Here is a 14,035-nt window from a genome sequence, read left to right as displayed (position 1 = left end):
GTTTAAACAAAGAACCAGGAGTAGAAAGAAACTTGAGTTGGTTTTGTCATTTAAAATTGTGTCTGGGTTTGTTTTTAGACTTGTTTATTTCTAAAATTTCTAGTGTATAGTTTTTACTTTTTTCACAGATATGTAAAATTTTGGTGTTTAGTTTTGATAATTTATGATGCAAAGAATGAATCCATTTTCTTTAATTTCTAACTTTAAGAGTGTTCTTGAATTCTTGTTTCTGTGGAATGTTCTGTTTGACTTATTTATACACTTTTGCAGTTTAACACATTAATTGGTAAATACATTAGTGCTATGCTTTTCAGTTCTGTCTTTGGTGTTGCACAGCATTTATTCTATATTATTTGTACAGTAGAAGGTTGGTTCTTAGATTTCTTTGTCATTGTGTGAGGAAGTTTTCCAATATAGCTTACCTTAAACCATTTGTTTTTCTTTACTTTTGTTATCAGTTTTCTGAAGATTTGAAAAGAATTAATGTTTCTGTTTTCACCAAATTTCATAGTAAGTTGAATAAATTTGTTTTGAGAATTTAGAAAAGTTACAAAATTGTCGACTTAACATGTAGATCCCATCCAAAGACAATTCATATCATTGACATATCTGTACCAATATTTAATGTTTTGTATTATTGTTATTGCTAAAAATTTCTTCTGTGAATTATTAATGAAAACTTCTGCAAACAAAGGTAAGGGGGGGGCCATAACTCGTAGTTTTGTTTATATATTTGGTCATTAAATTTGAAGTAGCTCCTGGGCTTGAACATAGTTTACTTTTTCTATATTCATTAAATCAAATACAATTTGTTTACATTCAATAACAGTTATACTGATGAACATCAAAAGAAATAATTTTGGTGTTATTCAGTATCACTACATTTTTGTTTTTTGAATGAGCTCCAAAAAGGTTTTATACCAAACTTGTGTTTAAAACCAATAACATTTTTAACATATTTCTAGCTTTGTGTTATTTTATAAGTGGAAGCATTAATATAAGTAGCAACAGGTCTAATATGGATATTCATGTTGTGTAGTTATGCTAAGTGAGGACTTATAATGCTTAATGACTTAGCTTTAAGCTCATTAAGTAGTTTTTTTTGTTGTTGTTCAACAAAGATTTAACAGTATGATTAAAGTTTTTGGTAGAGTTTATGTTTAAGAGTGTGAAACTGTGATAATCTTGTTTTTTGAGTACAACAGCCTTGTTACCTTTGGCTGTTTTTGTGATAACTACACTAATAACTTCTAATTTCTGATTTTATAGATATTATCTGCTTGGACTCCTCTTTTTTCTTTTTTTTTTACCTAGTCATTAGAAGAAGTTTGAATGACTACTTAGGATATATTCTTTGTTGCACAATCAAATTCATTATTAAGTGCTACCTCTATATCTATTTTCGTGTTTATTCAGATTAACCAGGTTTCTTCCAGTACCGTACTTATCTCATCTCATAAGTGTAACAAATTATTGTTGTATGTTTATTTTAGTGCCTATGCTTGTTTCTGTATAGTTTTCTTTTTTTGTGCATGTGATGTATATTCTGGACTGTGTATTGTGAAGGTCCCACCTGTTCTCAAAACTTGTAGAGAATTTGTGAAACAATCAACAGTAGTTGTTTATGAAAACATGCTTAATCACTATTGAAAATTCTAGAAACTTCCATAAGTGGTATGTAAAAACCTACGAGCCAAGAGAAATAGGAGTATTATCATGTAACAGCTACATTCACTGTGCTATAGGTCTAGGAAGCTATTTTTGTGATTGGCAATTATTAACTGGAAAAGTACCGAATTTGACCAGAAAAATTATAGATTTTCAACATTACAAACCATTCAGTTTTAGTGAATTACTTCAGACATTATTATTTCTATGAAGACATTAAATATCTTTCCTGGAAGGAGTCAGCTTGTACCTGGTGTTAGGCCAGCCAACAAAGAGACAGCATTAGCTTAAGTGAGGTGTGTGACAGTACCAACTTAGAAATAATTTGCTAGTTGTTGACCTGGATCATTGATAAAATATTTAGTTCTAGACCAGGTATAAAGCTAAGTATTGTCTGTAAGTTTGTAAAACTCTTGTATATAAAACATCATTTGTAATAACTTCTTATAAATTGTATTTTTTGTTTGTTTGTACATCGAGTTGTATTTGTATGGAAAAGAAACTTATATCTATCAATCTTGTTGGCAAATATCATAGATTTAATGATTATTAACATTTAACAGATTACTAAATGTGAAGTAGTAATACATAGTGTATTATAAATTGTAGACTCATGTGAGATAACTTGTATACATAACACAAGATTAGCTATTCTCAGTCAGTCCTACCTTCTATATGTGAACGTTTTCTTTACACATGCCACAAGCCTTCCATCCCTCGTCATTGGAATTGGAAGACTTCAACATGTTTCTCTTGCAAATCATCCTATGTCACCTCTTAACCAATACGAGCATGAAATGCTCACAGGATGCATGCTTCCTCTACACTTCAGTACTTAACCATCACTTGTTGTATGATAATGGTTGAGTTTTTATGTGCTCTTTTGTTTTTTATAGCTTTGTGTGTGACTTTGTTTTATGCCCGAGATAATTAATTTTTAACTTCATTTGATTTTTTGAAGTTGGTTATTATATTTGTTTTTAATAATTCATTGAAGTTGCTTTTCTGTACTTGGGTGTGGTGTAAACTTTCTGTGCTATAAATTCCAAAGTTCCCATTACCACTTTGGAGGTTGTAGGCCTCAAGTGGTTATGCTTTGTTTGATAATGCTATATATGAAATGCCATAATATAAATTTGTAAAAGCTGTTTGAAAACCTAATTATACCAAAAACCATATCTTTTCCATCACCCATGTAACAAGTAACATTCTCAGAAAAGGTTAGAAGATTAGTAAGACACGGTTCCCCCTTTATTGAATTTGACACTGTAGAATTTTTTCTATAAGTTTAACTAGTCTATAATTCCAAGGGCAACTCTTATCAGCCTATTTAATACAGAAATAATTTAAGCAACTCTGCAGGGTTATAAAAAATGTTTTATGTTCTGGTCCCAAACCAGAGCATGAGAAATGTACTATTCCAATTTGTTTTTGATTATTTTTACATTATCGAGACTGAACCATTACACATTGTAAATATATAAATACTATATTTATTTCAGTGAGTTTACAGTATTACAAAAATAAAACTATATCACTTATAATTGTATTTTCATTATGATTATGTTTTTAGTACTTTATTGTTAAAGGTAAATGTAGAGCTATCACCAGGAACAACTGACATGACTTCAAGTTTAAAAATGTAGCTGTGGAAACACTTCAGATGTATGTGTTTTTTGTTTTATATTATTCCATTGAAAGAAAATAAAAGACTGCAACATTAAAAATAATTTGATTTACTAGAGCATTTATGATGCATGGGCAACTTAACCATTCTGCATGGGTGATAGATTAGCATTTTTAATGTATTTAGTTGAAAATAATGACTTAACTTAAAACATATAAAAAGTAAAATCTCTACCTAACAAAACCAGAACTACATAAAGGTCTGACATGTAGAACACTTCACACTTTTCTGTTGTACATAGGAAAAAGGTCTCAGTGAGTAGTCCAAGCCATTTTGCCCAAACAAAACTGTTTCAATTTTCATAAAATCTTGCATTAAAAAGTAATTATTTCAATCCCAGCACAAAAATAAGTATGTAAAAGAGAAGTATTAATGAGTTTTAAACAGTATTATGAGTATTAATAGTTAATTTTAATATCAGATTCATGAGAGATAGGCTACTAATCTTAAATAAAAATTCAGTGACAATAGATATTTAACAAGTTGAAAGAACAAATAACACATGTAGCATCTAAAAAAAATTTTAATAATGTAGAACTGCACTAGCCCAAAGTTAGTATGTATGGAATTTATGGCAGCCTGAACTCTAAATTTGGTAATTGTCCCAATCTTCAGACAACTGTCACTTTTTTAATCTATCCAAAAACAAAAGAAATAGGTTTTGTCACTTACATGTTTCATCTTTTTCTTCCCCAAAAACTCCTGCAAAGGCATTTATTTGGTCTCAATCCTTTATATGTTTTTCATCTCTGTCATTTTTACATACCCTCAGAGGAATCATATCTACTTGTTTCAGCTTAATTATAATAAAATGGTTAAAAAGAAAGCCATCTCACAGTTTACAACATCTTCTTTTAAAGGTGTAATTTCCACTTTAAAATTTTGTTTACCTTGCTGTTAGTTTTAACATCAGCCAGCTGGTTCTCATAAATCCTTCTTTTCATTTTGTAATTTTTCTTTCCTTAACATAATTCCTATTATTTCCACTGTTCTGTCAGTCTTCCATCCTATTTGTCAATTTAAATTTCTTAAATTTAGGTTATTTATCTCAGATTTTCTCAATTATATTCTTAATAAACTAATTAGACTTCATCTTCCTTGATTTTCCTTTTCATTTTAGAAATGTATTTATTAAGAATTAAGAGCAATGTTGTTGTTTTTGTTATATTTCAATTTACCAAATCTTTCTTGCATCACAGTTTACTTTCACTATTAGAATTTACCAATGGTAAATCTTATCTTATGGCTACAAAATTAGGTTATCTAAAAATTAGTAACTGAATTTTTTTACAATCTCAGCATGTAGCAAAGCATCAAACCTAATAATACAGTGATGAATCCTCTTCCCAGTGTTCACCAACTTCAACTTTTGGAATGATCTTCTCATTGAATAACATTAAATTTAAAATGGAACTTTCTCTCATTGGCTTGCTGACCACTCTCTTTCTCTCTCATATACACACAAAACAACTTTTCTCAATATATAGTCCACATCAGTGTGTCTACAATTCAAGTTTTTGAGAGTTCAGTCAGTTTTATTATTTGTAACAACCCTGATCTCACTATATTAGTTAACTCTAAAATTTATGTTATAAATGTTTCTTAGTTATTTTAGGTTCAAACCCATCAGTAATATTACCTGTAATTATTGTATGTTATTACTAAACTTTCGTTGGTGTATTCTTTTTATGAATTACTTATGGATTATTTCAATGTATATGTATTTTTGTACTGCCTTACAGGTGAGAAACAAGTGAACAGGAAGAAAAATGGTGAAGCTCTTGATGTTTTGTGTAATGAAGAGCTTTTGTTGGAAACAAAAAGTTTTAATGGAGAAGACATCAGCGAAGATGAGGATGAGAACCATGTGATTTGTAGTAACAGCTGTACCAACAGTGTAAACTGTAAAATACTGCTTGAGGAACCAATGGAAGATCAGACTCAGAACCATATTCACATTGACAAAAATGCTTGTGTTGAAGGTCAGTTTTCTGAGTTAGATGAGAATCAAGAGAAGAATGAACAGACTAGGGATTTAGGTGAACAGTCTACAACCAATATTGAAATGCAAAAAAGTGAGTTGTATGAAAGTTCAATTACAAAGGAATCTTTAGTAACTAGTATTAAACAGAATAGTACTTCAAGTTCTGAGGAGCTTCATTATACTGTTTGAATTTTTATTACTAAAAATTGTTTAATATAAGAGTATGTGTATTTCTTCTGTGAATTATATATAGACTACTTAAGTAAATATATAAATATATATATACACTTTCTTCTCATACTGCCTTATAGATAAGAAAGGGGTAGGCAGAAAGGAAGATGATGAAGTTGTTGGTGTTTCATGTAATGAAGAGCTTTTGGTGGAAGAAAAAAGTTTTAATGAAGAATACCTGAGTGGAGATGAAGTTGAGAACCACATGAATTTTGGTAACAGCTGTAACAGTAATATTAATTGTGAAATACTACTTGAGGAATTAATGGAAGATCAGTCTCACAATGATATTCACAAGGACAAAAATGCTGATTGTGAAAATATGTTTTTTGGACTAAATGAGCACCATGAGGATGAAGAAACTAGGAATTTAGATGTACAGCCTGAAACTGGTATTGAAATAAGCAAAAATGAATTTTGTGAAAGAGAATTTAATGCAGAGGATTCTTCAGCAACTTATAAGGAACAAAACAGGTCTTCAAGTTCTGATGAGCATCATTGTACTCAATGTGTTTTTTCTTCTAAAAGCTATCTCAAGCTTTTAACTCACTCAGCCACTCACCAAGATTACCAAGAAGATAAACGACCCTTCAGATGCCTGGAATGTGGGAAAAAATTCAAAGCCGAAGGACATCTTCGGCAACATCAGGAAGCTCATGCTCAGTTTGAGCTCGTAAAATGCAGCCTTTGTAACAATTTGTTCAGAAAAGGCTCTGGTCTAGCTACTCACATGAGAGTACATCTAAGAAAAAATCCTTCTTCACAGTCTTGTGAAAATGTTAAACTTAATAGCCAGGAAATAATTGTAAGAAAGATCACTAACACAGGTGATAAGCGTTTTCACTGCTCTGTGTGTGATAAAGGATTTTCTTGCACAAATAATGTTATGAAACATTACATAGCAAAACATGATCCTAACAACCCAAACATTCCTTCTACATCTTTTGAAACACCAGAGAAAGATAATGAGATTGAAAAAGTTTCATCTACAGATTCGTACCCATGTGAAAAGTGTGGAAGACTGTTTACATCTTTGAAAACATTGGAAGGACATAGAAAAATACATAGAAATGAAACAGAAAACCGACGTTTTAGATGCCCATATTGTAAATATTCTACAAACAAATCAACAGATCTACGTAATCATGTTGCGATCCACACGAATGAACGACCACATCAGTGTAACCTTTGTGGAAAAGGATTTACTGAACAAAGCAGCTTACGTAAACACATGCTTACTCACACAGGAGAAAAACCTTATGCGTGTGAGGTATGTGGAAAAAAATTCACACAGCGTGGACACACAAACATTCACATGAGGATTCACAACAAAGAGAAACCATACCGCTGCCCTTACTGTGAAAAAACGTTTGCTTATCATAATGTCTTAACACGTCACCTCAAGACACATACAGAAGATAGACCATACAAATGTACCTACTGTAGTAAAACTTTTAAACGTAGCAGTGCTCTTCAAGGCCATGAAATTGCTCAACATACCCATGAATATCCTTTGAAATGCACAGAATGTGGAAAAGGTTTCATAGAGTTTGGTAACATGCAGATTCATTTACGAAATACTCACAATATAGCAATTTACAAGCTTAAAGAAGATCATAATTGAATCTTGATAAATATTGTCCTGTATATACATGTGTTTAATACACAGGAAAACATTTTACTATGATTGCATATGCAAAACTTCCAAAGTGAACAAGTTTCGGGGGTTATATGATAAAGGCTTTTTAATAGGTTATGGACAGCATGTATTTGAGCAGTGTTTATGAAAATCAGTGGAGAAAACTAATTAAAATCATGTACTTTTCAACAAGCAACTCAAAAGATTGAAGGCTTCAAACATTCATAACTCCTAAAATTTATAATTTTGCTTCTACTCTGAATACAACAGGAGTACATGTATAAATGAAGTATTGTAGTATCTTGTATTTTGGTATACATTTTAGATTAATTCCTTAATAAATTGTACCACTGGTAAAAACATCTCACAATACTGATTGACATTTTAAATTTAAGATGGATGTGATAAGTCTCAGGAGAAAACTATTTCAGTAATAGGACTTCAGATTATGTTGCACGTGACACTAAATTTCTAATGTTTATATATCATACTATTATAAATGTATTTCAATATTTTTATCTTTTTCAGTTTCCTGAAAAAAGTAAATAACCATTGAGTTCATCTTGTGAATACAGAAACTAAGGTGATGATATCAGTGATGTCGAGAAACCCACTTGTTGAGAAACTTGTATGCAAAAACGGCTCGTTTGGGTTGAGAAAATATTTTACATAGAAGGTCGAAACGTTGTTCGCTCTTCTATGTAAAATATTTTATCAACCCAAACGAGTCGTTTTTGCATATAAAGGTGATGATATATAAATATACAGATAAATGTTTCTGTAAAACTGAGATAAATTATTTTGAGTTTTATAAAATGAGAGAACAAAGAACTAAAGGATTTAAAATGACTATACTTGTATCTATATCCACATACATGTTTGAGCCAAACCAAGTTATTACAAAAATAGAGTAAATTGAATGATTATCTACATTTAGCCTTTAAATAAGCCACCCAATGAACCAATTCTTGGTTGCTTGGTTTTCAACAATATGTTAATGTTCAAAGATTTTTCTGGCATGGTAGATTGTTTTCCCAAGAAGTATTTGGCTATGATATTTTTACTTACATTCAAGTTGAATACATGTTTCATATGCTTTCTGAATATTGTGTAGTTTCCTTCCTGCTTCATTATGTATAGAGCACCACATAATTTGTATTTTATTTTTAAAACATCAGTTTCTCTTGCAGCTGTCAGTTAATCTTTACATGGGCTTTTTCTCCCCTGTTAAGCTTTGGGTTTGAAAACTGTAGTTGACTCTCCATTTTTCAACTGTATTATTAATGATGTAGGTTAACCACTTTGTCAAAGTGTTAGGTATGGGTTTCTGGTGGGCTATTCTTCATTGTCCTTGTCACTGCAGATTTTTTAATCCAATTTAACTGTCCAGTGTCCCTTTTTTTGTCTTGTAGATGGTGTGAGGTATGGCAAAATGTGATTGGTTTCTTGAAATGTGCTTTGGATAGGCTAGTGTATATTAGACCATTTTTATAACAACAGTGTATTGTCACTAATTGATATTTCTGTTGCTAGTTTAATGGTGAGATGTTGTCATTTTGTCTGTTGATAAAGGTTTTAAGGTCAGCATTCCAGCTGGCAAAAATATCATTGATGTAACTAAGCCTTCCTTACCAAAGGAGTTATCAAACTGTTCTCCCATCCCCCCTAAGTTAAAAGTTTCCTTTATAGTGAGTGCATAAAAATAACAACAAATATACAACAATTGTTTTTGCCCATATCATGCCTCTCAAAATTTAAACAACCATTTTATATGGCTCATCTGAAAAGAAAGTCTTATAGGTTAAATGATGGATCATATGCTTCCACTATAATCAAATCATTGCTAATTGGTTCCAAGACAGCATGTATGACTTCTTCAATTGTTATAAATGGATATAATTACACTTGACATTATGCTTAGTGAAAAATATATCCTCTAATTTCTTTGTGAACCAATCAAAATTAATATTGTTCACAAAATGAATTTGTAGTGTATTCATAGATTAATTATTCATAAACAGTAGTTAGATTAACAACTTTTAATATATAGAAAAGCCAGTACATTTTGGTAGCACGGGGTTCCAACAGTGGATTTTATGTCATGTTACTTAACAAAGGTATATCCTGATATTGTTGTTAGTCTGTGTACCAAAAGTGTAAGACAATAAAACTGTAAAAAATATTTATTTCTTAATATAGAGTCACCATTGATTAAAGACATTTGTGTATTGTTAAAAATGTTTTGATATAACATAAAATACCTTAATTCAGAAACTATTTGAATTTAAAATTGAATCAATACTTTCACTTTCATAATAAATTGTATATACCTGAAGCTAAGCCAGGTGATGCCACACTAACCTTTTACTTTAGTTTATTATATGAACACTTGCTACACTTGTAAGGTGTCATGGGTCCTCTTGTACCCCAGTCACTAAAATCGTAATGGGTAGACAATAACCATGTTATTCTATCTGAATAAAAGTATTTTGACCTGTATGACTTCTACTATTTTGAAAAATCAAGCATGATACGATGTGACACACACAGTGGCTTTTATGTAGGTTAGATTTGCTTTTGGAAATTCTCAGTACAACTAAGATGAAATGGAAACTATGAGTCAGTCTCTAATCAAAACGGTACTTCTACAGGAGATTCATGAGCTGAAACTATTGGCTGTAAAGGAAGATCTTGTTTATATTCTTTAGGAAGGCTTTAAAATTCTGGGATATAACTATCTTACTGTCTTTATTCACTCAGTATGGACTTTAAAAGTACTGGTAAGTATATCACATAGCAGCATTTTGCCTGTTGTAATTTGATGTACCTGATGATTTTTGCTTTGTCGGTTCTGTAATTGAAATAGCATTAATATCAGGCTTTTATCTGTTGTCAAAACAAAATTTAGATTAGGTGATGTAACAATTTGTAATACAAAATTTAATCCACAAAAATGATATTGATAATTAATAATATAAATATTTAACAATAAATGAATAAAATAAAAAATTTCATTAATAACTTCACTTTTTTAAAACAAATAATGATAATCTTCAAGCCCAGTAAACATAGAATGGTCTGTGGCATATACTAAATATCATAAAAAGTTGTTCAAAGTAAACAAGGGTAAAAGAACTTGTGTGTAACCAAGAGTTTATTCATGCTTGTGTAATACTTTATGTATACAGTATTGGACTATAGAGGCTCTTTATCAAAAACACAAGTCAGTAAGATAATGTTTATTGTTTTCAGAAACTCAGAAGCTTAGCCATTCACTTTCTTTTTTATTCTTTACTCTCCACAATTTAATTTGGAAAATATAACTCCAGTCAATGTCTTAAATTCAGGCTAAGATGTTGATCTGCATAGTAGGGTCTAATTAAAAAAATCTCTATTGTTTCATGATATAATTGTACATTTTTATTTCTTCCTATGTAAAGGACTGTTTTACAACTATTACATAAAGCAGAGATAGTTCCCAAGTTTTGTGATTCACTTTCCTGATTGGTAGATGCAGTGAAACTCTGAACCAGTTTTAGTGGTTTTTGAGTAAATTCATTTTTCTACAAATAGTCAAGATTTATTTGTGGAGTATAAGTACATTTTATCTGTACTTTTACCAAATTTTAAGTTAAGTTTTATCAAATATAGTTCATTTATTTAAACATTATATTCTACTGTGAAATAACCTAATAGATTATGTGATCAGCAGTTTATCATCATCTTTATAATGCACAGCAATTAAAATATCTTATTGTAACTTCAGTACTGTGTTTTGTATTTTTTATTCCAACACTTCAAATAACTACATCTGATCAAATACTTTCTTAGTTGTTGAAACTCTATAATCACCAAAATCAAATAATTGTTTGTTTAGTTTGGTCTTAGCAAACAGTTTTTGTGTATTTATAGCATGAAGAAAAGAAAGACACAAGATTACAGTAACATGTAGAATATATTAAACAACTATTGCTTGCATAACATTTCAGCAAGCAACTTGTATTCTGAACTTTTATACACAAGCTTTATTTGTAAATGAACTTAGGTAAGATTTAAAACTAATTTGACTGAGCATCTGCATCACACTTGCAAAATCGTACAGATTCCGACAGTTGATCTTCATTTCCTGGTTTTTGTCATGGAAGCAACTTGTGTAACGTTTCCAGGTGAAAATTGTTCTTGATTAGATTATTTGATGTTCCCTGTGGTACATAAATTGGTTTTGCCACTGAAGTTTGTGAGTTCTCACGTATTGCAGTATGTTACATTTTGCTCACCATGGCTGAGGTACAACTTGTGGCAGGTTTAATTCTAGATGGGCCTGATTCTGTAGTTGATCCACATCTTTTGTTTTATAATACCATAAGCTAGAAAGGAAAAAAAAACCTATTATAGGAATTTTTAATCCCTAACAAGATCTGAATATATGAATATCATTTGTTGAAAGAGCTGTTACATATCATTTTCAAAAGCAATCAACAGTAGCAGAACACTAGAAAAGAAAAATAGAAAAAAGGCCAAACAGTTTCAAAATGTATTTATCATATATTCCACTCCAATTTTTTATGGATTATAGCTGTCACGTGACTTAATGATATGAATATTTTAAATGTTTTTAATGTAATTTACTCATCCCTCAATTATCAAATTGAACTAACTAATTTATGCAGCCCAGTAGGCCCATCTGTCTGTTGGAATGTGATAAAGAAAGTCACCTTGTACAGATATTTAGTACATGTCACTAACTGTATGTAAATTTTGGTTATTATTCAATATGAAAACTTTTTCTGAAAATCATTTTGAAATTCAACAAATATATAATATACTTCTCAAAACTACTACCATTTGCATTAGGTTCCTTATAAATGATCTGGGGTTCTTAATTTTTGGTGTGCCTTTTCTGCACTGCACACTGTGTTAAATGATAACAGAACAACTACAAACTTTGCATGGTTGTAATCAGATATTTTTAAGAGCAAATACATTTTTAGTTTGGGATTACTAGAAAACTGGAATTCTGATTTATCTAATTTGCCTAAATATTTGTGATTAAAATCCTATTATTTCATAGAGAACATATCAAGCAGGACAATGTGGCATCATTTGGATGTTATATATTTACAACTTAATGGATGTAGTGTCTATACATACTTAGTTGATCACCATTTGTCAAAACTAAAGTAAATACCAATTTGCTAAAGTAGTGACTTTACTTGAGTTGCCTAAAGTCAATCGGGTTTCTGTAGGCTCTAGTATCAACTAGAAATTTGACATTATTTTCACGTACATTTACTTGCATACACCAAGTATGACCCATCCTTGTACAATGTGGGCTGACTACCACACATTTCAACACAAATTGATTATTATGCTCCCCAGATCAGTTAACCAGACTATCCCAAGATCCCATTAATTTCCTGGATTAAGCATAATAGCAGAAATGGCATGCCTATGACCCTCTTTCATATACTGAAACAGTTAAGCAAAATATCAAATTTTGCTATGTAGCAAGGTACAAGTAGGCAGTTCTTATATTGCCCTACTAGACCAGACAAAATGTAGATACTGTTCTGCTTTCCAGAGTAAGATGTGGGAAAAGATTTTTTTGTGATTAAATTATCATCTGAAGTTCTGAAACTCTTTCTTGGAAAAGATTTGAGAGACATTTGCTGTGTCAAAACTATTAATAGAAAGCCTTTTCTATTCACTGGAACCTATGGGATGTGTTTAATTTTGGTAACCTATAACAGAATATGAGCTTTCTATGATTTAGGAATATTAGGAGGGCAGAATACCACTACTTATCTAATAGTGTGAATTTTTTTCCCTCTTCTGTGACTTGCTCAAAATTACAGTTTTGAAACTATTTTATTGTAGGTGTTGCCTTTGTTAGAGTGTATATGTCTCTATAATTTAAGTGGTAATTAATTGCATCATTTGTGATTCCCTCCTTTAATTTATCCACAATGATATCTTTTAGATCTGTTGATACCATGATAGGATATTATTTCTTAGTCAAGTTGAGTAATGGTTTCTCAATACAACAGAGACTACCTATTTCTGAGTACCTATTTGATGTAATTTGAAATTCTTGAGAAAATGGACTAGGTCCTTCTTGGCAGTAAGTATCCTTATATACTGGAGGTGAAATCAGATTCACTTCAATCACAGATGCCTGTAATTGTGAAAATAAGAGATGTTTAGTGTTGCCTTGGCCAATGTTTCAGACAACTAAAAACCTATAACATGAGTATATTAGTGCTCATAGACTCCTATATTTGGCTAAACGTTTATTTATGTTATTGGAAACCTTTCTTCTATCTCTACATAACACCATAGTTCTCCATGGCATGCTGTGGTCTCACTAGCACACCTCTCTTCTTAAATAAACTCTGTCCCATCCTGTGGGTCATAACCTTAACCACTTTGTGGTATTTCTGTGATAGCAAGAAAGCTTCAATTGGTGGGTGTCATTCTCAGGACAGCTGGTATTAACAACTTTACCAAAATAAAGTAGAGAACAATTTTCAACCTTCTTGATGCTCTTATTTAAGAAAATACACTGATTTATTGGGAAACATTCAAAGGAGATTTGTACTAATGACTGTGCTTTTGGGGATAGATAACGATCCAATACTATTAAGTTTACAAAACTGTTCGTGGGATCCATAGGATTATCATCATGTTATATACATATATGTAATTGGTCTAGCCTGTCTTTTCCGAATATTAAGCTCATGGTCTTTCTTCCTTTTATTTTAAGGAATGAGTTGCAATCTTACAGTAGTGAATACAAGCACTTTACAAAAGCTTAATGAAATTTCGT

At 30.9% G+C, this 14,035-nt stretch overlaps 1 protein-coding gene across 9 annotated transcripts in view; it reads left to right on the top strand.

The window, feature by feature from the left end:
* LOC143232843 (uncharacterized) overlaps nucleotides 1-9,708 on the top strand; it is a 38,671-nt gene extending 28,963 nt beyond the window's left edge. For 8 of the 9 annotated variants that reach the window (XM_076468787.1, XM_076468781.1, XM_076468784.1 and 5 more), the window contains 2 exons: nucleotides 5,098-5,430; nucleotides 5,651-9,708. In XM_076468787.1, coding sequence (XP_076324902.1) covers nucleotides 5,098-5,430; nucleotides 5,651-7,194 — 1,877 coding nt within the window. In that variant the 3' untranslated portion in view covers nucleotides 7,195-9,708. Of the gene's footprint in view, nucleotides 1-458; nucleotides 511-5,097; nucleotides 5,431-5,650 lie in introns of all 9 variants that reach the window. The other variant, XM_076468789.1, reaches the window with a different exon arrangement.
* Nucleotides 9,709-14,035: the final 4,327 nt, after the last annotated feature.

Source organism: Tachypleus tridentatus, chromosome 11 (genome assembly GCF_004210375.1).
Source record: "Tachypleus tridentatus isolate NWPU-2018 chromosome 11, ASM421037v1, whole genome shotgun sequence".
Taxonomy (NCBI): Eukaryota; Metazoa; Arthropoda; class Merostomata; order Xiphosura; family Limulidae; genus Tachypleus; species Tachypleus tridentatus.
This window is presented reverse-complemented; position numbering and strand designations above follow the sequence as displayed.